Genomic DNA, 25,829 nt, shown 5'->3' with positions numbered 1-25,829 from the left:
CAAACATTTGGGTGCATTAACTTGTCTTTTAAGATTTGCTTTGGATTGTAGCTGTATGTGTCCACACTGCAAATCGCACCCAGGCTATGTGTGTTTGCTGCCATGGTATCACAGCTTAGAGCAGCTCGGCGGCAATTTGGAAACCGTTGCTTTTTACACTCAGGTATTAATATCAAGCGATTCGGTGACAACACGCGGCCCATACACAGTGATGCTTTTGCACCCCGTATTCCACTTAGCGTGGCTCCTTCAGACATGCCAGTGAAAGGCAGAATGGAATCAATCCGTACAGACCACTGAGTGCACTTCAAACTTTATTGCTGAGTCCTTACTGACAGAAATTCAGCTGGAAAGCTCGTGTAATAAAGCAGTGACGGAGGCTTAATGAGGGACAATCAGAGGGGAAAAAGCCTTGTAGTGAAACCGTGAATACAGCCAGAACAGTGAGAATTATGTATCATCTCTCAAGGGGCAAGTAACAACCATGGAGCGATGTTGAATGAACAGCACACATGCAGCTGGAGGGGCTTTCAGTTTTGATGGTGTTTTTTACAGTGAAAAATACTGGATGATGAGACAAGAAAGAGCAGTTTGGAAAAGAAAGGCAGGCTGGGTGAGAAGGAGGTGGGAAACAACCCAAAAACTGCGTTGACAAGCTGTGCCACAGGCTGGGAACGGGTGTTCTCCTTAGTTTGCATTTTCCTACCTACTCTTACATCTGGGCAGGAACAACCCCAGGTTCCAGTGTAAGTTGGGGAATGAGCTATTAGAGAGCAGTGTAGGGGAAAGGGAGCTGGGGGTCCTGGGGACAGCAGGGTGACCATGAGCCAGCACTGGGCCCTTGTGGTCAGGAAGCCAATGGGACCTGGGGTGGGTTAGAAGGGGGTGGTCAGTAGGTCAGAGAGGTTCTCCTGCCCCTCTGCTCTGCCCTGGGGAGACCACACCTGGAATCTTGTGTCCAGTTGTGGCCCCTCAGTTCCAGCAGGACAGGGAACTGCTGCAGAGAGTCCAGCGCAGCCACCAAGATGCTGCAGGGAGTGGAGCATCTCCCGTGTGAGGAAAGGCTGAGGGAGCTGGGGCTCTGGAGCTGGACAAGAGGACACTGAGGGGGGACTCATTCATGTTTACAGATATCTAAAGGGAGAGTGTCAGGAGGATGGAGCCAGGCTCTGCTGGGTGACAACCAGTGATAGGACAAGGAGTAATGGGTACAAACTGGAACACAGGAGGTTCCACTTAAATCTGAGAAGAAACTTGTTGGGGGTGAGGGTGTCAGAGCCTGGCCCAGGCTGCCCAGGGGGTTGTGGAGTCTCCTTCTGTGCAGACATTCCAACCCGCCTGGACACCTTCCTGTGTAACCTCATCTGGGTGTTCCTGCTCCATGGGGGGATTGCACTGGATGAGCTTTCCAGGTCCCTTCCCATCCCTGACACTCTGGGATTCTGGGATTCTGTGATATCCCACAGAGAAACGCAAGGCTTGTGAAGCACCACAGTGAACAGATGGATGAGCCTAAATACAAACTACAGGGTATTTCCTATGGAAAAACAACTGGCTCAGCATAAACAGGATTCATCCTCATGCTTTCAATCCCTCCATTTATTTGGTAACTCACGCACAATAGGTTTCATACCACGGGTTGCCTGTTCCACCCGAGGAATTACATCAATATTATTTTGAGGAAGAGAAGCTGTGAGCTGCAACAGTCCTGTGCAACTTGTGATGCAAAGGGACCCACCGCCACAAAACCAGGAATTTTTGCCAAATAACAGGACAATCTGAATTGATTTCCACCAGGGGATTTGAGTTTCCACTTGCTAGCAACACCCTCCTTAAAGCAACTGAAAAGGTGGAGCTCGCAACATTCACCCCGGGTGACTTAAAAGGATTCACTTGGCTATTTCTGAAGTGGTGACTATAATTCTGGGCTGTTCTGGTGTGACAGAAGAAACGTGGTATCTTGGCTCGCAGGGGTGACAGCACCTGCGGGTGTTGCACGTGGAAGGGTCACACACCAGCACCCTGTTCTCATCAAAATGTCCCCTCCGTGCCTTTCGCTCCCACCTGGTTGAGGATGTCGCCTTTTTGGGACTTGTACATGTTCACGGCGAAGCACTCGCCCTCCCCAGCGGCACGTTTGGGGAGATCCCAGCAATGAAAGGGGGAAAAACCACAAGCAGTATTATAATAACACCTAAGGAGGAACACGGCAAGCAGGAGGGCAGGCACTGCAGGGAATGCCGTAGCAAACTGCTCTGCAAACGGCACTTGATGCAGCTGTTTGGCACCGATACCTTAGTAAGTAAAACCTTCTTTGCCTCGTCTGGTTCTCTGTGGGGTTTTGTTCCCCGTCTGTACCACGCGTGAGGCTCCTCGCCTGCTCGTGTGTCTTCACCCCTGCGCAGCTGGAAACGTTTAGAGCCCACAGGTCTGCTGAGATCGATCTTGGCTGGGTGGAAAGAGAAAAGACTCCGAGATATCACGTCTCTGCCTGTTTTATTGAGGCGGGTGGCAGCCTGCGGCACGGGGCGCCGTGACGGTGGGGACGGGGGAGAACGCACACATGGGACAAATCCGTAATCACAGCAGAGTCAAGCTGTCTTGGAGAAAAGAGTTAACTCGGATACTTTGTTTTAGCCTGAAGTAAATCCTTCCCTAATTACCCTTTTAAGGCATGGGCTATTTCCACCACTATCCCGACGCCGCTGCGCTCCGACCCGGCTTCTCCGCCATCGCCACTGCAAGAACCACCGAGATCTCTGCTCACATGTTTGCTTTCTCCAAAAGGCACAAGAAGCTGAGGGCAGCTCTTCTCCAGCCCTCCCGTCCCCACCCGGCACCTTTCTGCACCCATCTGGCCTCCCCGGAGCTCCCCCCATCTCCTGCAGCACCCCCAGGGCCCCAAATCCTGCAACCCCATCGCTGCTGCCCATGCAGACAAACCAGCATCTCCCGGGGGTTTGCACCAAGCAGACGGGCACACACGGCGGGCACGGCTCTTGCGAGACGTTTGTCACTTGTCTCCGTGCCCAGATGCATAAGGGGGAGCAAATGAGTCAATCTGTGCACGCTGACTTTAAAAAGCTCCTCCTTTGAAAGGAATTAAAACATTTCCAGCTTTACTCTAGGACGAAGAACGCATCTGAAAGGTTCGCCGGCTGCTATTAAGCTGGTTAGCAATCCTGCGGCCATTTCCCGAGGAATGGTCAGCACGGCTGGACAAACCGATGAAGAAAGTCTAAGCACCCAGTTTTAGATTCTCCAGAAGCTCCCCAGAGACGTCCCGACTGCAGCCGGGGGGAAAGCGCAGCCTCACGGCGCCGGGTTCAGCGGTTAACAGGGACAACCAGCAGCCGCGAACACTGCGGAGGCTGCAGCCCCCGAGGTCAGGGACTGTTTCCACTAACACCACAGCAGAGGGTTAAAACCCTTTCTACAGATCACAGGCTACGCTTTTTCCAGCCCAAGATCTGTCACTTCAAAAGGAGCAGACAATACGTATCTGATTTGAGCAAACACCAGCGCTCAGATTAATTTAATGCTTACTTCTAAAATTAGCCTGCCTTTCTAAAACTAATTCCTCCAGGCTTTGACTCTGGCATGATAATATTTCTTGACGGCGAAGAGACGGCCCGTGTAACGATACGGACCCGGAGTCCCCGATAGCCCTTCACATGACTCCGGAGCTGTTAGCAACACTGTTATGAAACATTCCCAACTTTCAGACGCATTGGTGGATGGGGACAGCAGCTCTGGTTTGGGGAGGACCGGTTCCCTACCTCGACTCGTTTCCTGCTACAGGTGGTTTTTAACATTCTTGTTGAAATGATTAAGCTATATCACGGGTCAGCACAGCCCCGAGGCTGCAAGCTGGACGGCAAACCTTTCAGCGGCAATATTTATGGAAAGAGCGCAGTTTAACGAGCTGGTCAGGTTTTGCCTCATTTTCACGGGTGAGGTTTTTGGCCAGCAAGAGCCGAGCAGGAGAGCGATGTTTCTGTGAGACAGGGGGGAAACGACCACCACGGCAGCTCCCTGCACCCTCACTGCGAATAATGCCAGCGCCAGGGCTCTGGCAGGGAACCTGTTGCTGCAGAGGCACCTTCCCAAGTTTCTTTCAAACCATCCTCTTTCCAAAGCAAACCACAGCCCCGTGGCTCCGAGGGAAGACAACAAACCGCTGCCACCGCTCTCCGCTCGGAGCACGTGCCGTGTAATACAGAAAGGAAAAAGCTGCTTACTCTGAGTGTCTTTGCGATCGGGGAAGGAGAAGACGGGGGCGAATCTGACTGAGCCTTCCTGCTGCGAGTGTACTCTTTACTCCTGGTGTACAAGGACGACATGGTCTCTGGGAAGCGAGTCTTGCTCTCCTGGTGCTCTACGGTGCTGGGCAGCTCCTTCTTCCAAGGTCAGAACAAACTAATTAAACTATTCACAGCTCTGGTAATTAAACGCTGCTGTTTAGGGTGTATAATTTTAGGCGTTAATCTGCCGCGGGGAAAGCTGAGGCTCCACAATGTTGCTTGTCCAAGCAGAGGAGAAGGCAGTGAGGACTCGCTGTGCTCCAGCGCCGGGCGTTGCTCCGTGCCAGCATCACCGGCCAGGCCCCAGCCCAACTTCTCCGCAAAAGGACATTTCCCCCGGTCCGGAGCGTACGCCGCAAGCCCAGAGCGATCTCCCCCCAAAACTGCCGGCGGTAAAACCTCCTGCCTCCAGAGAGAGAGCTGGAAAACCAGCTGGGTTTATCTAGACACGACACTTTTGCCAAAAGAGAAAGAAAACCTGTTTTAGCGCGGAGCGCTGCTGCGAGCTCTCTGCCGTCGCTGCGCAGAGCTGCACGCCTTAAGCGAGAGGCGAAAGCATAAATCAGGAACAAACGCTGCTTTGGAAAGGGGCAGTCCAGAAGAAGTTGTGTTTTGTTCCGTCCTCCTCCTCCTCCTCTCGGGCGCCGCTCCGCTCCCCATGCGCTGCCGGCCCCGGCCCTCCCCAGCGCTGCCTCTGACATTCCAGATCCTGACTCGCTCCGCCAGGAATGCTGGAGGGCGGCCAGCAGCAGCGATTCACTTTCAGCTTGGGATTTGGGCTGCTACTTGTAGGGAAAAAAGGACAAAAAGGAAAGAGAAGCGGGGTGGAGGGGCAAAGAAAACAACTTGCAAGCTCACAAGGCTGCGAGCGGGAGGTCGGAGCAAATCGACGGCACTTCGCAAAGCTTAAATTCCAGCAGGCGTTTCGCGGCGGTGACAAAGGGAGATATTGTAAAGGACACGGAGCAGTTCATACCATTAAAGGGAGGACACGCTCATGCAGAACAACAGGATTTTTGTTGTTCGCTCGTAAGGCTGTTTGGAGCTGCGCGAAGGCGCCGCGGAGCTTGTGTAATGTGTTCTCACCCAAAGGAGTGTTTGGGATCGAGGAGGAGGGAGAGGAGCTGGGAAGAAGGGACAAAGGGTGGGGAGAGCGCGTACCGCTCTGATCGAACCTCAGCTGCCGTTGCAAAGTGGGTGTCCTGCGTGTCCCATCTGAACAAGCACACGGGACGTTCATTTGAAAAACGCCATCAAACACACAGCGGGGGCACTGATTTGATAGGTCTCATACACTAAATAGAGTCCTGCAGCCATAACGTTGCAAATCTACGTTTTCCTTTGCTGGAAAAGCATCAGGCTGGGTACCTGCACTGGATCAGTTACGATAAGGCAGCGTTAATGAGCTGGTCCAGTATGAAGGATGTGGCCTCGTCCAGGCTCATTCACTCCCACCCCAACTCCTGCTGACCAGCGCTGGGGTTCACCCGCCTTGCTGCATGTTCTGCTCCAGCCCCACCAGCTGCTTCTGCATGAGATACTTCCCAGCAAGTGCAGAATATCTCTATACAAACATTTTAAGAGTATTACTACACTTGGACATCTCTCTGTTGATCTTAAATATTGCCCCTTTACTGCACACTGCTTGGTAACCATGTTAATTTTACTGGCATACAGTACTAGAGTACTGGGTCCAGTTCTGGGCTCCCCAGCTCAAGAAGGACAAGGGATTACTGGAGAGAGTCCAGAGAGGGACACAGAGATGCTGAGGGGTCTGGAGCATCTTTGTGACAAGGAGAGACTGGGAGAGCTGGGGCTGCTCAGCTGGAGAAGAGAAGCTGAGAGGGATCTGATCAATGGGATCAATATCTCAGAGTGGGTGTCAGAGGATGGACCAGACTCTGTTCATGGTGCCCAGCGCCAGGGTGAGGGGCAACGGGCACAGACTGAAACACAGGAGGCTCCATGTGAACATGAGCAGAAACTTGTTTGCTGGGAGGTGCCAGAGCCTGGCCCAGGCTGCCCAGAGCGGGTGTGGAGTCTCCTGCTCTGAGCCATTCAAACCCCCTGGACCCACCTGTGTGATCTGCTCTGTGACCCTGCGTGAGCAGGGCTGGGCTGGGGATCTGCAGAGCTCCTGCAACCCCACCAGCCTGGGGTTCTGGGGTTGAGATGTGGGGTGGCCATGGGGCAAATTCTGCTTCCTGGGCCACCCCACAGTGCTCAGATTGGTGACTGCAGCGGGGTCCCAGCTCAGTGCCATATCCTGGCCATGAGTGCTGGGCAGGACTTGCCCCTGTTTTCCCCCATGCAAAAGCTTTTCTGCAACAAAAATGAAGAATGTAAATGTCTTGGGTGCTGTGCTGGGCCTGGCCTGCCCCATACCTGAATGATCAAACCCTCGTGCCAGTGCATGGGGTGCCAGCTCACACCTGCATCAAAGGCTGAGCAGGGCTTGGGGGACACTGCAGTACGAGGCAGTGACAGGGCTCTGATATCTGTTCCCTGCTCCCCTTGGCAGCCAGAGAAGCTGGGAGACATCTGCATCTCCCTCCGGTACGTGCCCACAGCCGTTCTCTGTTAGTTGGAGAAGTTTCCCCCACCATCCAGCATCTTCACTACCCAGGGGCAATGCAGCATCGCAGGGAGTGGGAAACGAGGCTGCCGGACTGCCCTTCTCTAGGCAAGTCACTTTGAGATCATGTTTCTACTTGATCCCTCATAGAGAAGAAGGAGAGGATTCATTATCCACTGAATGTGGGAGGGGAAAAAGAAAGTCTGATTCTGCCTGGCAATACTTCTGCATTCCCTGTTAAAGGTATGGAAATGAAGCGCAGACACACGGCGGCAGTGACAGGCGCCCCGCTGCTCGGGGACACCGTGGCAGTGACAGGCACCCCACTGCTCGGGGACACCGTGGCCGGACCTTGATCCTTCCATCCTCCATCTGCCGCCCTCATCACCCTCCACCTCTCCCAGCGCCCGACTCGGCCGTACAGCGACAACAAAGTAACTCGCACATTGGAAATGTGTATTTATAGACCCTTTCGCGCTAGTCTCAGTTTCTGGGGTTTCAAAACAGCAAGTGAAATTGGGCTAACCCGTGTGGCCGCCAGCAGACCGGGGTGTCACAATCACAATTACAAGGCTGACAAAGCCCAGCTTAGTCACCGAGGTGGGGTTAAGCAGCTCTAAATTGCAGGGTTTTGCTTCCCCTCCCGTCCAGTCCTAAATGAGCCGTTGCCATGTCCCTCCACGGTCACGTTTCTGCTGGGGAGGGGTGGGAAAGCTCCAAAATCAACATTTCAGTGCAGAACTCGAGCCTCAAAACAAACCCTGAGCCTTCTATTCCCTACTAATTAAAAGTTAATTAGTCATCGAGTGCAGATGTCTCACAGATTGACAAAACGCATCTCGGTGGACAATAACTCATTTTAAAGAGAAGGGGTGGCATGAGAATGAGTATCCTTATTAGCCAGGAGAAAGGCGGCAGAACGAGATGCAATATGGCAAAACACGCCGCCTTTCATCGTGATTCCAACAAAGGTGCCTAATTCACGGGTTTCTTCCTGCTTTTTGTACCGTTTCCTTTCAAGTTTTCCCCTGTGTGGGTATGAAACCCGACTCTGCCTTTGCAGCGCTGTTGTCCTGATGGTTGTAACACTCAAGGTCACGGTGTAGATCTGCCTGTTGGTGCCTGTTCAGGGTGTTCCGCAGCCGGGCTGTGCTGTGGCTGTGCTGCTGCTTATTTGCTCAGGGATATTTATGCAGCTACCGGAAAGACTTGCAAAAACAAATATCGTCCATGAGCAGTTTCACAACCACCAGAAACTTTGTGCTGCAGTGTATTTTTGTGCAACATCATGTTCAAGTTTCTTCCCTTCTCTGAGTACAGCAGCACAACTGTACTATAGCACTGTATATTTCCTATACTTATATGAAATAGTGTATTACCTACACTTAGAGCAACGGTCTTGACTATGATCACGCTTTTCAGACATATTTTTCCTTTGAGATCGCTGTCCTCTCCTTTCCTTCATTAATGACACCTGTGTTCATACCCAATTTGTTTAATTAGAGAGGAGGGCCCAGATCCAAAAAAACCAACATAACAGAAAAAGGACCAAGCCCTGAGCGCAATATTAGAAGGGAAAACCACAAGTAACTCTTTTATCTGGGCTGAAAATCTTCCCCTATGGAAAGTGACGCTGATGAAGTAAATGTAAGCAGCACTGTCATTTTCTGGCCTGCAGGAGACAAAAATGGGACCTGAAGCTGAGAGTTCAAGGCAGAGCTCTGGAGCGATGGGTGACGGGAGCGCACAGGAGAAGGGAAGGGAAGGAAAAGCCCTCTTGGGAGACCTGAATTGTCATAAAACTTGAAGGATGAAGGAGAGAAGTTGGTATTTTTGGAACAAACTACCCCCAAAGTATCTTCTCAGAGTCCCAGCTGTCATTTTGCACATCAGCTTTACCACGCTCCTGTACATCACTGAGTTACTTCCCATCCTGTTGGCTCCTTTTGTCACAGTCAAACCTCCCATCTCCCCGAGCAGACACGAACTGGGAGCACGGTGGTGTCTCCAGACACAGCAGCCAAGGCTGAAGACACGGCCTGGGGTCACACAGCCCCTGCACACCCTGCACACTCTGCACACCCTGCACACCCTGCACACCCTGCACACCCCGCACCGGCCCCCAGGGCCTGCTCAGCCACCTCTGTGCAATGAAACCCAGGCAGGGCCCGTCCTGCCGCAGCCCCACAGCCCCTGCGTGGCCAGCCGGGCAGGGCTGGGACACAGGGGAAAAGGAGATAAAGCTGCTGGAGTGTCCAGAGGAGGCTGCGAAGCTGGGGAAGGTTTGGAGGGGAAGCCGGATGAGCAGCGGCTGCAGTCCCTGGGTTTGCTCAGCTGGAGCAGAGCAGCCTGAGGGCAGAGCCCATGGGCTGCAGGTTCCTCAGCAGGAGCAGGAGGGGCAGGGTGAGCTCTGCTCTGTGACAGTGACAGAGCCCAGGGAACGGCAGCAGATGTGCCAGGGGGGGCAGTGGGACATGAGGAAAAGGTTCTTCCCCCAGAGGTGCTGGACACTGAACAGGCTCCCAGGGAGGTGTCACGGCCCAACCTGACAGTGTTCAAGAAGAGACTGGACAACGTCCTCAGACACATGGGGTGACCTGTGGGGTGTCCTGTGCAGGGACAGCAGTTGGACTCCATGATCCTCATCGGTGCCTCCAGCTCAGGACATTCTATGATTTGGTGACATACTCAGGGCCGGAGGACGGGGGTCTCACAACCCTTCTGGTCACCCTGTGCTGGGCCCAGCGATGCGAGAACAACGGGGCTGCACTGCAGGGACATGAGATGCGAATTATAGCCATGCTGGACAAGCAGCAAGAGGGAGAGGGTGGCAACACGCTTCATGTTTTCCTTTGAACCTGCTGCCGAGGCCATTCTGCTCACTTGTGTTTGAGCAGCAGAGAACTGTGCTCATTGCTCAACGCAGCCCCCGGCCCGCCGGTGCCTCCTCCTGCCACAGAGCTCAGCAATTTGCGTTCTATTAGGAATCCACAGCCCTGAGTTCTGCATTTCCAGTGTGCAGTTCGTGCGTTGAGTCGCGTTCCAGTCCGCGGAAACACCGAAATCTGTAATTCATATTTTATGCAATACTTAAATCAATTCTCAAGACGCGTTTATATTCTCATGACACTTCTCGGAGCAAAATAAACCGCCCTGGCGGTCATTTCCAAAAGCCATTAAATGTCCATAAAATAATTGTTCTGGGTCTAAAGTAGTTCCATGAAAAACCCAGAGAATCTCAGTTTAAACATGAAAAAGCCATTAACTATTGACATGAGCTGCAGAGAACAGAGTCAAGATTAGATTTCCTATTGCTTTTATGTTACTGGATTGACATACAAAACTGAAATCCATAGTGTAAGAGGACTGCACCTCCCCTTTCTAACTACTATAGGCAAAGTTTAACCAGTCCTGTGATTCCCTTCACCTCAGGATGTCCTATATTTGTGATTATTTAAGCCCTAAACATTGTGCATCTTTGCACAGACTAAACGTGCCACTGCTTTGTCCTTGGAAGAGTGTTTAGTTGCTCCCACTACGTCCAAACTGGAGCTGAGCATTGCTATTTGCAAAGAAAACCCTGTGATCAATCTGAGATTGGGTCCAACAAGCCAGAAATACCATTTTGTTTCAACGCGGAGAGCTCCAGAGCAGACGAAAGGTTACAGCACATCGCTGCACCGGTCGCTGGACACCTCTTGTTTCTTCTCCTACATGGGGTCTTGCGCTGAAAAGGCGCTAAAGAATTACCAACAATTCACATACAAAGGAAACGCTGAGTCTTGTTAAGCCTCCTGCTCTCACACCTTTATTCACTGTACCCATTGCTGCTTCTGTAGAGAAACTGTTCATTTCAGCACATAATGAGTTGATTCCGAATTAGCGGCACTGGCACGTAACCCAGGGGATGAAATGGAAAGCCAACCTTTAAAAGCTGTAATAAACCCCATTCTTTTTTCCACAGCTCACTCTCCATTACCTGGGAATTGCAATCCGGTTCGCAAATACGCTGTAAGAATCCAGAGCAGCTGCTGTTACGCGGGACAACTCAGGGTCAAAGCCGCAGCAGCTGCATTCAGTGTAATACCCAACCCACTATTACTGTGGGTAATGAAAAGTTGATTGAAAAGACTCGCTATATAAAAACCACTTTAAACCACTGTAAACAAATCTCTTTAAAATCATATGCAAGCTTTAACAGGTTCAATTACAGCACGGCGGGGTTTATTTAGGATTGAAAAAGGTTATGTTCGGCACCAGCAGGCCGAAGGGCCGTAGCGACGGGATTATTGGCCAGGCAATAAGCTGTGTTGTGAACGTGATGCGAAGGCACTGCAGCAGTTTGCCATAAATGGAATAAAACCGGCGAGGGAAGAGGCTTTTCCTCCGCAGTGCGCCGAGCGGGGCTCCCGCAGCACATCTGCCCTTACGGATCGACTCGGAACGACAGCCTTTCCCTCTTCTCCCAAACGCACACGCGGCAGCTGACGGTCTAGAGCTGCACCTACAGCATCACACTTCTTATTCCCATCACTACATTTATCATTAAAACGCTGGGAGCGATACTCATACCTGGATTAGCGTTAAGCAGCAGAAGCAGATAATTTTAGCGTGGGCTGAGAATAGCACATTTGAAACCTAAAATTTAGAAACCTAGAAGTTAGAAAGCACCACTCTCAGAAATGTCACTTCAGCACCTCTAAGTGTCAAATTCTGCATGTAGGAGACAAGTTCTGTGGAGCAGAAGTGAGTTTTTGGACAAAATGCCTTGAAATCCAGCATTTCGAACAGCACAATAAGGGTTCACCGACACCCCAGCGGACCTCCTTAACTTCAGAAGCTGAGAACTGAATTGAAAGCAAAGCTTGCAGAAGAGGGAGAAGGATATAATTATCTTAAGCCCATCATTCCCACAAGGGATGATGGGGAGAGGTTACAGAAATGGATCAGTGACAATAAGCCAAGGCTGCGGCACCAGAGCCACATCTGTGGCCATCACCACTTTGCCAAAAATAAATGTCTGCGAGACCTCAGATTCAATTCCATTCAAGGACGTAAATGCAGCCACGGTCACAAAAACCCCAGGCCTGGAGCAGCCTCAGCCCTGCGGGTTTTCATGCTGTAATCCTCCCCACGTCTGCACAGCGAGGGACGAGCGCTGTCTACAGATCACTCGCTTCATCACAGAACCCCAGAGTGTCAGGGGTTGAAGGGACCTGGAAAGCTCATCCAGTGCAATCCCCCCATGGAGCAGGAACACCCAGATGAGGTTACACAGGAAGGTGTCCAGGCGGGTTGGAATGTCTGCACAGAAGGAGACTCCACAACCCCCTGGGCAGCCTGGGCCAGGCTCTGACACCCTCACCCCAAACAAGTTTCTTCTCAGATTCAAGTGGAACCTTTTGTGTTCCAGTTTGAACCCATTGCCCCTTGTCCTGTCACTGGTTGTCACCAGCAGAGCCTGGCTCCATCCTCCTGACACTGCCCCTTTCCATATTGATCCCCAGGAATGAGTCCCCCCTCAGTGTCCTCTTGTCCAGCTCCAGAGCCCCAGCTCCCTCAGCCTTTCCTCACACGGGAGATGCTCCACTCCCTTCAGCATCTTTGTTGCCCTTCATGTCCACTCAAACCCCGGCTCTGTCTTGTCCCAGCCAGGCTGTTTTCCCAAGTTCAATATTGTACTTTGTCCAAAAAAAGCAGCATGAGAAAATTGGGAGAGATTCTTTCCAGTGTCCGCTCAGAAGCCCAGCTTAGAGCATCGCTCACGCCAAAAATCCAGTGATTTCATCCAGTTATGACCATTAAGGATAAAGCAGTGTTAGAACATAATATTTTCCAGTCGAAGCTGCTCGGCAGTTGGACTCTGCAAGTGTTCACTGACAGGTTCCCCTTCTGATCCAGTGTTCTTGCAAAGGATGAAGCAGCACAAACAAGAGGAACGTTGCAGAAATGTGCAGATATTAACAGGGGAATGAGAAAGCAAACGCGAATATAAGAACCAGATGCAAACGCAGCTATTTCAAGCTAAGGGACTTTCCAAAATCTGACGTAGAGAACCAGAAATCTCAGGGGACTCGCAACACAGTCATGATGCATTTTGCTTTTTATCTGAATTCATCGGGTTGTGCATTCCAGGCTGTAAAAGCTCTGTGTCAGCGCGGCGGTGCAAACGGCTGACACAAAGCAATATCCTCGAGCTGCAACGCATTGCTATCGAATTATGCTTCAGACCTATTTCTGGCCTTTCCTCAACAGATTGTGGTGCAGAAGGTTATGTTCATGCCCGAGGGTGAAATCTAAGAGCAATGAAATATATATATATATTTATATATATATATTTGGGTCCGTACTGGGGTCTATATTATTCAATATATTCATCAATGATTTGGATGAGGGAACAGAGTGACTGTCAGCAGGTTTGCTGATGACACCGAGCTGGGAGGAGTGGTGACACTGGAAGCTGTGCTGCCATCAGAGACCTGGACAGGCTGGAGAGCTGGGCAGGGAAAATGTAATGAAATAGAACAAGGGCAACTGTAGAGTCTTGAATGTGGGCAGGAACAACCCCAGGTACCAGTGTAAGTTGGGGAATGACCTGTTAGAGAGCAGCGTAGGGGAAAGGGACCTGGGGGCCCTGGGGACAGCAGGGTGACCATGAGCCAGCACTGGGCCCTTGTGGCCAGGAAGCCAATGGGACCTGGGGTGGGTTAGAAGGGGGTGGTCAGTAGGTCAGAGAGGTTCTCCTGCCCCTCTGCTCTGCCCTGGGGAGACCACACCTGGAATCTTGTGTCCAGTTGTGGCCCCTCAGTTCCAGCAGGACAGGGAACTGCTGCAGAGAGTCCAGCGCAGCCACCAAGATGCTGTAGGGAGTGGAGCATCTCCCGTGTGAGGAAAGGCTGAGCGAGCTGGGGCTCTGGAGCTGGACAAGAGGACACTGAGGGGGGACTCATTCATGTTTACAGATATCTAAAGGGGGAGTGTCAGGAGGATGGAGCCAAGCTCTTCTGGGTGACAACCAGTGACAGGACAAGGGGCAATGGGTTCAAACTGGAACACAGGAGGTTCCACTTAAATGTGAGAAGAAACTTGTTGGGGGTGAGGGTGGCAGAGCCTGGCCCAGGCTGCCCAGGGGGTTGTGGAGTCTCCTTCTGTGCAGACATTCCAACCCGCCTGGACACCTTCCTGTGTAACCTCATCTGGGTGTTCCTGCTCCATGGGGGGACTGCACTGGATGAGCTTTCCAGGTCCCTTCCAACCCCTCACATTCTGGGATTCTGTGATATATATCTATAAAAGCAGCCCATATAGTGTCCAGCATTATCTACGTGCAAGGTACCTACTATAACAAGTAACAAAGACGTGCCAAGGTGTGAACTGAACCAAAGCTGGTGGGAAATTCTAGCCAGGAAGGAGTTTTGCAGCTTAAGGATTCTGCATCTTGCCATACCCCATAATGAAGTAGCTTCTGCCAAACAACATTGCTCCTTGTAGGGAAACAATGACTTTCCAAATAGGAGGCTTTTTGTGATGAGAAGCCTGCGGGAGGATATAAACCCAGAACAAAAAGTGACCTTTTAGAGACAAGGGGGACAAACAGCATCACTGCACTTGAATCACTGGAACACACAATTTTTCCTACAGTGGTAGTTTCCAAAGGGTATTTTATTGCCAGGGAATCTGACTTCAGTTTTCCAAAGAAATTCAGGTTACTCTTCAATTCCTTGTTAGCCATCTGGCGATACAGCTGCTGCTCTTCACTCCTTCTGGACTTATCTGGGAGATAAATTATTTACTACCTAAACACAGGACTGCGCCTTCCTGCATGGGAATTCCAGGGAACCGGGACCATCGGCTTCACAGGAGCTTTGCCACAGCGCCACATGGACCAGCACATGGGTGAAAGGACCCAGTACAGAAGAATCATTGGGCTGAGGCCAATTGTCTGAGGTTCAACAAGGCCAAGTGCCAGGTCCTGCACTTGGGTCACAACAACCCCATGAACGCTGCAGCTGGGGAAGAGCGGCTGGAAAAGGACCTGGGGGTGTTGGTGACAGCGGCTGAACATGAGCCAGCGTGTGCCCAGTGGCCAAGAGGCCACCAGCATCCTGGCTGGGACCAGCACTGGTGTGACCAGCGGGACCAGGGCAGTGACCGTCCCTGTGCTGGGACCTGGGGAGGCCAGACCGTGAATCCTGGGGGTGGTTTTGGGCTCCTCACACCAAGAAAGGCCTTGAGGTGCTGGAGCGAGTGGAGAGAAGGGAACGGAGCTGGTGAGGGGCTGGAGCACAAGTGTGATGGAGCGGCTGAGGGAGCTGGGGGGTTCAGCTGGAGAACAGGAGCTGAGGGGAGACCTTCTGATCTCTGAACTGCCTGAAAGGAGCTTGGAGCCAGGGGGGTCGGGCTCTGCTCCCCAGGAACAAGCGCCAGGAGCAGAGGAAACGGCCTCAAGTTGCACCAGGGGAGGTTGAGGTTGGATGTGGGGAACAATTTCTTCCCCAAAGGGCTGTGGGGCATTGAACAGGCTGCCCAGGGTGGTGCTGGAGTCACCATCCCTGGAGGGCTGGACAGACGGACATGAGGTTCTCAGGACACGGGGCAGTGCCAGGGCTGGGGGAACGGTTGGACTCCATGGTCTTGATAATCTCTTCCAACCAAAACCATTCTATGACTCTATGAGTATGAGGCATTTCAGAGCATCTGCTGGAGCCACCTCCTCTTGCCCCTGCACAATTCCCCTGTTCTGCAAGGCAGACAGCAGTGTGAACACCATGCAGATATTAAGGGCTACCCAGACATCGACTGCCAGATGCAAGAGTTTTAATCCAGATCAGATTTTCTGGCGCACGTCTTCAAGCACATCAGGAGCAATGTCCTCCCCATGGCCTGTGAGTGGGCGACAATGGAGCACGACCATCGGCTCCCAGGAGGCAGAGAACCTGCTCTAAGTAGTCAGAGATATCTTTCCTTTCCGTAATTTTGAACGTGCCATGACGAGATAGAGTTTGACAGCTTCAAACAAAAATTAACGTGATGCTCCATTACACGTATAAGCACAAACATACGCTGTTAACTGTTACGAGATCAAAAATTATAAACGTAATTAGTTAGATTTATGCTGGCTTTGGGATGCGTTCCAGGAGGCAACGCTGTTCCTCATGCCGATGGCTCTGGGTTACTGACCGTGCTGAATGTGACCTGTCCTGTCTCCTGGAGTGGTTGTGTCACATCCACCCATGGCACCGGTCCTGCTGCCACCACAACTGCTCCCAATTCCTTACGGGACGCAAAAGGATCCCAGGACAGCCGTGAGACAGGTGCCGTGTGGCGCAGGGACGGGACCCTGGGCTGAAACGGGATAATCTGAACCACAGAGGCCTCCCAGCAATGCCGGGGTATCCGGCGGGTATCCCAAGCATCGCCAACCTCAGCTCCACTGCTGCAGCACAAATTCCTCGCTGACAACTGAGAAAGATTAGTCACCTCGGACCACATTGAAATTGCGAGAGTAATTTACTAAAGAAGAAGTTAGAGCGTAGAGTTACCTTAAATAATGATGAGTACGACCTTGTAAATCATTCCTGGAGGACTCGTTATTTTGCTTCATCTTCCTGGGACTCGTAGATCAAATTTTAGCTGGTTTTGTGTTACTCATCTCCATCTCCGACACTGCTTCACATTAGACCTTCCTAATTCAGCAGCTCGGTGAATGAGAGGAATTAACCTGAACTCATTTAGCCGTAACCCTGCGTCTGCCTGGCTTTGAGCACAAACAATATGTTTTCCTCGAGCCGTAAATAGGAACTGGGCGGTTATGCTGACGGCTTCACTGTTGTATGGACAGTCTGATGCCCTCCTCCAAACATTAAGCTCGAGGAAAATGAACACAAGCAGATTAGGCTGCAGAACTCACGAGGCAAATCATCGGTGCAGATGTGACACATTTCTACGGAAATATGTGCAGAATGAATTCAAATTTCTCCAGTGTCTTCCCCCAAAGAAGCCGGGGCACTTCAACCCCCGCAAAGCTGCTCTTCCCCCTGTTTAACGCTCTACACAAGTCGCCAGCTCACGCTCTGGCAGCAATTATCTGCTATTTTAGACTGAATTTCACATTGCTAGGCATTCACATACGGGAGATCTCCTCTCCTCGCAGCACACGCAGCCCATTACCACATTTTGTTTATAAACAGGACGAAATGGAGACGCTCTCATTGCACACAATTCAAGGCTCTATAATTTACCCGTAGTGACGCACGGCACCACGTACGTCCCCCTGGACGCGGGCCACATGGCTTCCCTCCCACGTCACACCGCATCGCCGCTAGCAGTAAATATATAAGGGGAAAACCAGGGGGAAAATACTTGTATTCTTAGTGCACAGACTGGAACCCGGGCTAGCAGCGATAGGTTGGACAGTACCATAGAGCGCTATGGAGATTAAATGGTTTTCTTATCAGCGAGCAAGAAGTTCACCTATTTGGTTCCCTTTTCCTAGTCAACTTTCCCTTGTATCTCAGCAAAACAGCGCAGGCCGTGAAGAAATACCTTACCTTATTAGGGAATCGGAGCCCAGAAAGCGGAGGACTTGGAGCCTTAAACCGACAGCCACATCAGGCTCAGGCCACTAAAGTTATGTCTGATAAACCACTAAAGCTATTTCCCATCTTTTAGTCATTTATCGAATCCATTGTTTAAAAAAGGGAAACGGCATCATTACGAAAACTAAATTGGAAGGTTCTGTGGGAGATAAAAATGCTGCTAAAAGCAATAACACAGGTGAGAAATAGAAACTACCAAAATGAGGAGTCCCAGGCTATAATCCTGGAACAGTTGGTCTTGCCTTAGAATTCATGAGATTCCTGGAGTATTGTGTTCAGTTCTGGGCCCCTCAGCTCAGGAAAGAGATTGAAGTGCTGGAGGGTCCAGAGAAGAGCAACAAGACTGGGGAAGGGACTGGAACACAAGCCCTATGGGGAGAGGCTGAGGGAGCTGGGCTTGTTCAGTCTGGAGAAGAGGAGGCTCAGAGCTGAGCTCAGCACTCTCTAGAACTACCTGAAGGGCAGTTCTAGCCAGGTGGGATTGGGCTCTTCTCCCAGGCATCAGCAATAGGACAAGGGGCCATGGGCTGCAACTCTGCCAGGGGAAGTTTAGGCTGGAGATTAGAAAGCAATTCTGTGCAGAGAGTGGTCAGGCATTGGAATGGCTGCCCAGGGAGGTGCTGGACTCACCGGCCATGGAGGTTTTTAAACTGAGATTGGACATGGCACTTAGTGCCCTGATCTAGTAAACGGACTGGAGTTGGACCAAGGGTTGGACTGGATGATCTCTGAGGTCTTTTCCAACCCAGCCCATTCTGTGATTCTGTGAATCACGGTTAGAAATTCAGTCCTTCTAAGACATTTAGTTTTTAGTAATACCATTAGGCAGAACACATCATCTTTACCAAACAGAGTGAGCTCAAATAGTGCTTCCCAGAATTTAAAATACTTGTGTTTTGTAAATCAAAGAGACAAGAATGGAGCACATCCAATGCACTTAATGTGATCGTAATCCATAATCACATATTTCAGTGTTATTCCTGCCTAAAAGTTAATCCCACTAATGTGTCTGGGTTTTATACTGTGCTATATGGACTGTCCCAGACGTTTCCCAAAACAGATGTTTTCTGTGACACTTTTACTGCCCAGAAATCATTATTTCACCGGCACGACACTAAGTGCGTTCCCCTGTATTTAAAGCTTTCCCCTGGTGATCTAACACAGGGGTGAGGCACATTTGTAACGCCACTAAAGAGAAAGGCAAGGAGATCAATTCTGTAATTGGTTATAAACATGTTCCTATTTCTGTTAAGTGTGACGTGTCATTTAAAATTCACTTTTCATCCAAATTCATCCCCAATTTCTCCCGCTGTTTACCAGCCATGGCACAAGGCAAGTGTAAGTCAAAACGGGAAGAACCAGAGATAAGGAAAATCCTCTCTAAAATGTAATGTTGAACCATTTTCTTTAGTCTCCACCTTTATCCTCCAAATCCCGCATCCTAAACCAGAGCCACAGATTTGCACCTGCACTGATGGGATCGTATTTGTACCCACTACAGTGTGAATTTTGGGCTGTCCTGAGCAGGGGCAGCAGTCGGACTCCATGATCCTTGTGGGTCCCTCCAGCTCAGGACACTCTGTGATTCACCGGCTGCACCTCGAGGGAATTCTCACTGATACTGCACAGCCGCTGCCTCGCAGGGAGCACAAACCCTTCCCAACGCCAGCCTAACGGCATCTGTCAGACTCCCACAAGCTTTAATTCCTGAGAAACAGAGACTAAACAGCGGCCAACCTTTCTTTCCCCACCTCTGGTTTGAGGTCAAGTCTCCCCAGACCAAACAAAACCTCTTTCCTCTCTCTATCCTTCCCAGTGACAAAAAACCCTCCTGAAGCTGCTTCCCAGAGGCTTTTTCCAGCTGAATCCCTCGTGCCCTTGAATGTTTATTCCACAATAAAACTTCGTCTGCTCTTCCAACTTTCCACAGGGCACCCGAGCATCACAAGGAGAAAGGCGGAGCTGGTTGGTAGCAAAACACAAGAAGGTTTCCTGACACATCCCATTCCGAGGCGGCTCAGCCAGAGCCTCCGGGCTGGTTTCCCACGCTGGTGCTCATAAGTTTCAGCCAAAATAATTCCTCCACTTCTGAGAATGAGAACAACATGTATTTGCGTCTTTTTCAAGCACTGCATCTACCTTTCCTTTGCTAAACTCCAGCGCTGCGGTTTGGAGGAGGGAATTGCAGCGGGGCCTTTTTTGGCTCCGGTGAAAGTCTTTCTAATATCAGCCAAGATATAAACACGGGAGGGAAAGCAATAACTGCTCACGTACAATCAGGAGAGTCTTTCAGGGTCTGCAACTAAACCAGGACAATTTAGAGTGTTCAAAGTTCACAACTCTGGTGGTGGCACCCACCACTCTAGAATTATTATTATCATTGAAGAACTAATGATTATTAATTTAGTGAGGTGGGTTGCAAACTGGCTTAAGGAGAGAAGCCAGAGAGTGGTGATCAATGGTGCAGGGTCCGGTTGAGGCCTGTATCCAGTGCAGTGCCTCAGGGGCAGTGCTGGGGCTGGGAATGTTCAATATATTCATTAATGATTTGGATGAGGGAATAGAGTGACTGTCAGCAAGTTTGCTGATGACACCGAGCTGGGAGGAGTGGTGACACTGGAAGCTGTGCTGCCATCAGAGACCTGGACAGGCTGGAGAGCTGGGCAGGGAAAATGTAATGAAATAGAACAAGGGCAAGTGTAGAGTCTTGAATCTGGGCAGGAACAACCCCAGGTTCAGTGTAAGTTGGGGAATGACCCATTAGAGAGCAGCGTAGGGGAAAGGGACCTGGGGGTCCTGGGGACAGCAGGGTGACCATGAGCCAGCACTGGGCCCTTGTGGCCAGGAAGCCAATGGGACCTGGGGTGGGTTAGAAGGGGGTGGTCAGTAGGTCAGAGAGGTTCTCCTGCCCCTCTGCTCTGCCCTGGGGAGACCACACCTGGAATCTTGTGTCCAGTTGTGGCCCCTCAGTTCCAGCAGGACAGGGAACTGCTGCAGAGAGTCCAGCGCAGCCACCAAGATGCTGCAGGGAGTGGAGCATCTCCCGTGTGAGGAAAGGCTGAGGGAGCTGGGGCTCTTTAGTTTGGAGAAGAGGAGACTGAGGGGTGACCTTATTAATGTTTACAGATATCTAAAGGATGAGTGTCAGGAGGATGGAGCCAGGCTCTTCTTGGTGGCAAACAATGATAGGACAAGGGGTAACGGGATCAAGCTGGAACACAGGAGGTTCCACTTAAATTTGAAAAAAAACTTGTTTGGGGTGAGGGTGTCAGAGCCTGGCCCAGGCTGCCCAGGGGGTTGTGGAGTCTCCTTCTGTGCAGACATTCCAACCCGCCTGGACACCTTCCTGTGTAACCTCATCTGGGTGTTCCTGCTCCATGGGGGGATTGGACTAGATGATCTTTTGAGGTCCCTTCCAATCCCAACCATACTGTGATACTGTGATACTGTAATTGTACTTTCTTCTTGATACTAGAAATCCAGGCAAGGAGCTGCTCCCTGATTCTCACCAAGCTCATGGCCACTTAGTAGGACAGAAATCCCTGACTTGGATGTAAAATAAACCAGGGAAGACCGACTAAGTGACACGATGTGGTAAAGATAATTAGCTGGAAACTGCATAAAAACAGGGTCTAATGTATGTGAGGAGCATGAGAAAACTGGGGACTGTTGCCACAGAGCATGTGGGCAAAGAGGCCAGGAGAGCTGAAGGGATATTACATGGGAACCCATAAGAACATTCTGGGAAGGGTTAGATAAAAGGATTCCTTGTTATTAAGGTGGTGAAAAGCATCATCAAAAATTGCAACAGATTCAGTGACCCTGAGTTTTTGGGCAGGAACACATGGTGGGTTTTACCAAGCGCAGTTTACCCATTTACAGCAGCGCTGAGGATGATGCTCAAGAGTTTGCAGCAGTTTGAGGACTAGACTGGAGGAAACCTCCAAACCTGCAGCCTCAGATACTCTTCAGTCTTCATTTAGTTGATCCGGGACATCTGCCCAGAAGGAGACATGCCCAGCAAGTCCAAAACATGACAAGGTGTCCCTATTATTATTCTTTTTTACAAAACATCCCTCCTTCAGTCTTACTGTGAGACAGCGGCACTGTCAAAGCACTTCTGTGGATGACAAATGGCTGAGTGTTTGAGGCAGGGGAAGGGGAAGGTTTAGCGAAGCCGCGTGTTGCGATGAGCAGAAACTCTGCGTGGAGGGCTGGGCGACCCGAAGCAGGTGGGGCTTCCATGGGGAGGGATATCTTACAGTTCACATCGCAAAGGGAGCACTGGGAAGGCAAAGGCCACACTGAAAGATGAGCTTCCATCCCAGCACCCTACGAGTCTCCAGTCCCCACAAGGCTCACCATGACTTTACCCCCCTTTTGACTGAGTATCGCCAAAAAAACCCCTAAAAATATACTTTGAAGAGCGTTACTGAAAATTTTTAGCAAAGAACCAGTTAATTTTCAATCAAATGATGCTTCGATTACGCAACTGAAATGCAAAGTACGAGGAAAGACGACCGTAAATTCTAGCAAAGATGAAATGTCGCGCAAGCCGGCCGACCCCAAAGCAACCTTAAATTTGCTGGTTCTCCCAGGTCTTGCACATCACGCTTTAATAGTCTGGCAATGCATTTCGCTTTAACACTGTCAAAGTAATTGTCAGGCTCAAATGTGTTTCAAAGCCAGACAAAACCAAAAGAAACCAAGGCAATTTGGAAGGACTCAAGAATTATTGTAGAAGAAAAGAAAGGGCCTCGAAGGATAATGAGACTATTGCAAGAACAATAGTGTGTCGCACGCCAAGCCAATTTCCCGCAAGAAAACAAATCCATGAGGAGACAGGAGTGTAAGTTTTAGAAGGACAAGACATAATGTCCAAAGTAAGGGCGTCAGGGTGGTTCTGAGATACGAGGCCACGCGTCGGCCTCAGGACAAGACTCACCCACGTCTGCTCCAGCCCCTCCAGCTCTCAGAACGGCCCACGCAGCTCTCGAAGGGCCAATTTTTCAACTTAGGCCAGTCTGTAAGTATTATTTGTCTTCCAGACAAGAAACCAGTAAGCAATGTGCTCTCAGAACCACCTCCCAGTTCATACTCAGCTCCCGAACTTCTCATATAAACAAGAGTAAAGCCGTAGAAAACTTCTTGCCACCAACACTAAAGAGTGAAACACCAACGTATGTTTCCACTTACCCGAGTTTCCTTCACTTCCTCACTTCCATCAACTTCATCATCATCCTAGGATGAAAAACAAACAATATAATTAGGCATCCTCAGAGACAATAAAATTTTATCGCAGGGAGATAATGTATTGCTTATGATTTGATGTTAAAGCTAGAACGCTTCTGTTGGAAGAAATGCCTGTCTAGATGCTTTTGGCTGATTGTCAGATCAGCTTGGGTAACCTCATGGCCATTTAGGAGATCCTGGCACTGGGGACAGAATTACTCTCTTGAGATACCTGCTGTAATTCGAATGCTTTTGAAGAGCCAGGAGACGTATTTCCTTAATATACTTAGAACAAATCTGACCGTTGGCAGGACTGTGTGTCTGAAACGTTGACATAACATTGTCGTGCCATGTAGAGCGGCCTGGACAAGCTCGAGAAGTGAGCCCATGGGAAGCCCTTGAAGTTCAACAAGGCCAAGGTCCTGCACCCGGGTCGGGGCAGCCCCTGGTATCCGTCCAGGCTGGGGATGGAGGGATGGGGAGCAGCCGTGCGGAGAAGGACTCGGGGTGCTGGGGGTGAGAGATGGGACATGACCCGGCCATGTGCGCTCACAGCCCAGATCAGTCGTATCTTGGGCTGCACCCCCAGCCCCATGGGCAGCAGGTTTAGGGGGATTCTGCCCCGCTACTCCACTCTGGTGAGACCCCCCTACAGTGCTGGGTCCTCAGCACAGACACATATGGAGCTGCTGGAGAGGGGCCAGAGGAGCCACAGGAATGATCCGAGGCTGGAACAGCTCTGCTGGGGACAGGCTGAGAGAGTTGGGGTGTTCAGCTGGAGAAGAGAAGCTCCGGGGAGACTTTACTGTGGCCTTTCTGTACTTAAAAGGGGCCGATCAGAAAGATGGGGACAGACTTTTGAGCAGGGGCTGTTGTGATAGGACAAGGGGTGATGGTTTTAAACTAAAGGAGGGAGATTCAGGCCGGACATGAGGAAGAAATTGTTGTCCCTGAGGGTGGTGAGAGCCTGGCCCAGGTTGGCCAGAGAGGTGGTGGATGAACCATTCCTGGAGACATCCCAGGCCAGGCTGGATGGGGCTCTGAGCACCCTGAGCTGGTGCAGATGTCCCTGTCATGGCAGGGGGGGCACTGGGGGAGCTGGGAAGGTCCCTCCAACCCAGACCATTCTGACTCTACCCAGAAAGCTCGCACTGACGCAGCCTCTCTGTAACAGCTCCAGGATTTCATGGAGGTAAACGACCTCAGCATCACACCTGACTCCGTATTGAACTCAAGGTATTTTGGAAGTCACAGTTATGGTTTGGTACAGAGACAATGGGAGAATTAACTAAATCTCTGAGAAGTGATTTGCCTTCTGCTCTGAAGCTGGTGATATTGCTGCAATGATCCAGCAGCCAACTGGGCAAGCTGTAAAGCATTTAACTGAAAAAACAATAAGAAAAAAAAAAATCACACTTGGCATCAAGTGAAAAAATGTGAGAATCATTTGAAAATAATAAAAAGGGGTGTTTGCTGCAAGTCTTTCAATAGAAATTCTGAGGTTTCCAGCAGAGCCCTGTTTGACTTGTCTGTAACTCCAAATATTCAACATATCTGCTGTTGCCACAGGGAAGACTATTGGGGTTTGATTGGTTCTGTTGTGCAGGAAGCGTCTCTGCTGAGGTGTATCAGCAAGGCTGCACGGCCATCGCCGGACTGGAATGGTTGCACACTTCTTAATCCTGATTTCATAATACACATTCTCCTGCTGAAAAGCGTGATCTATTTTCCTACCTGAGTCTCTAACCGAGGTTTGGAGGGCTGGATTTCTTCCCTCACAATGAACAAATCCTTTTGAAACCAGGACTAAGAGAAACGACCCCAACACAGGCAGCTCTTCTGCATTTGTGTGTGTTCCCTGGTGCTGGGTGGGAGATCCAGATGTAGGTTTTATTCCTCATTTTTTTTCCTTTTAGGAGGCCAGATTGGGGTTTGGAGGAATGTGAAAATACTTCCAGTGGTTCGTGACCTCCTTCTTCCAAAGAAACCAGACTTCTCGTCTCTCTTCTCCCATGTGGGCTCTTTCACACTGATTTACGCTCAGGACAGGCCGCCCAGCGCCTGCTGCTCAGGTTCTACAGGGGCCAAACGGGGATGCGATTCCTCTGGAAGTGCCAGTTGGGAACAGAGTTGGAGAGGGAAGGACCAACGGGAAATCAACTGACTTGGAACGGGAAGGAAATTCACCCTGACTATGACAGAATGAGTTTCTGTTCCCTAAGGAACACCAACTTACATCTTTTGTTGAGAAAATGATGCCGGTGCCTCTTCGCCTCTCCTTTGGCCGCCTCCTCTCTCGGATCGACTGTTTGTTCAAAGATCTGTCGTCTAAATCCTGATCTTCACACTCTGGCCAAGCAAAGAAAGACTGCTTTGGTTTCAGTGATTTACATCTCTGCTTTTGCTAAGGTTCTGGAGCTCTTTTTCATCTGATCAGGGTCATCTTGGCTTGTGGTATGTTACAAAGGAGTTATTAAACCAAATGAAATGGAATCTCCCTACTGCATCTGGTTACTCGCTCTCCTTTTATCAGAGCCCAGAGAGGTTGCCCTGGCTCCCAGCTCTCCCCAGAACATCCTGACTTGCTCCTGATGACAAACTGTATGAAGGGAATCGCTCCCCCCTGCTCTAAGATCCAAACGCTCCATGGATCACTATCTCATTTACTTATCCAAACCAGAAAACATCCTTTTATCCCTCTGCGTTACACGCAATAGACTGCCTCCTACACTAGGATTTCCATTTAAATGAATAACATTTCAGCTCCCCATACTGCTCCCCTCAGAATAGCAAGTAAACTTATTCTCTCTGTTTGTACACATGGAAAGTTCTAAAACTCATGAAAATGCCTGTTCTTCCCTCTCCTGGGTACGTACCGTTTTTCTCCATCTCTGTGGCTGCAGCTCTGAAGTCTGCTGGATTCACAGAGTCAAGACCTAAATACTTATTTGTTCGAGTCAGGTACGAACTTGTATAGAGCAGAGGTGCTGCCGTCGAAGGAGATACGGGTGTCGTGGGTTTGTCTGGTGTTACTGGGCACCTCAATCGTCGATAAACAGTCTATAAACAAAGACAAAAAGACAAAAAGTTAGTGCAAGGAAGAGCAGATCTGGGATTTCG

At 50.4% G+C, this 25,829-nt stretch overlaps 1 protein-coding gene across 3 annotated transcripts in view; it reads right to left on the bottom strand.

Moving 5' to 3' along the window:
* The window catches only part of PPP1R12B (protein phosphatase 1 regulatory subunit 12B), a 127,316-nt gene that overhangs the window by 21,492 nt on the left and 79,995 nt on the right, over positions 1-25,829 (bottom strand). For all 3 annotated transcript variants that reach the window (XM_080358101.1, XM_080358103.1, XM_080358102.1), the window contains 3 exons: positions 25,586-25,769; positions 24,946-25,058; positions 22,674-22,718 (listed from right to left, as the gene is read on the bottom strand). In XM_080358101.1, the coding sequence (XP_080214227.1) occupies positions 22,674-22,718; positions 24,946-25,058; positions 25,586-25,769 (342 nt within the window). The remainder of the gene's footprint in view (positions 1-22,673; positions 22,719-24,945; positions 25,059-25,585; positions 25,770-25,829) is intronic.

Source organism: Nesoenas mayeri (assembly GCF_963082525.1).
Source record: "Nesoenas mayeri genome assembly, chromosome: 23".
NCBI lineage: Eukaryota > Metazoa > Chordata > Aves > Columbiformes > Columbidae > Nesoenas > Nesoenas mayeri.
Note: the sequence above shows the minus strand (reverse complement) of the source record. Positions and strands in the feature narration are given on the sequence as shown.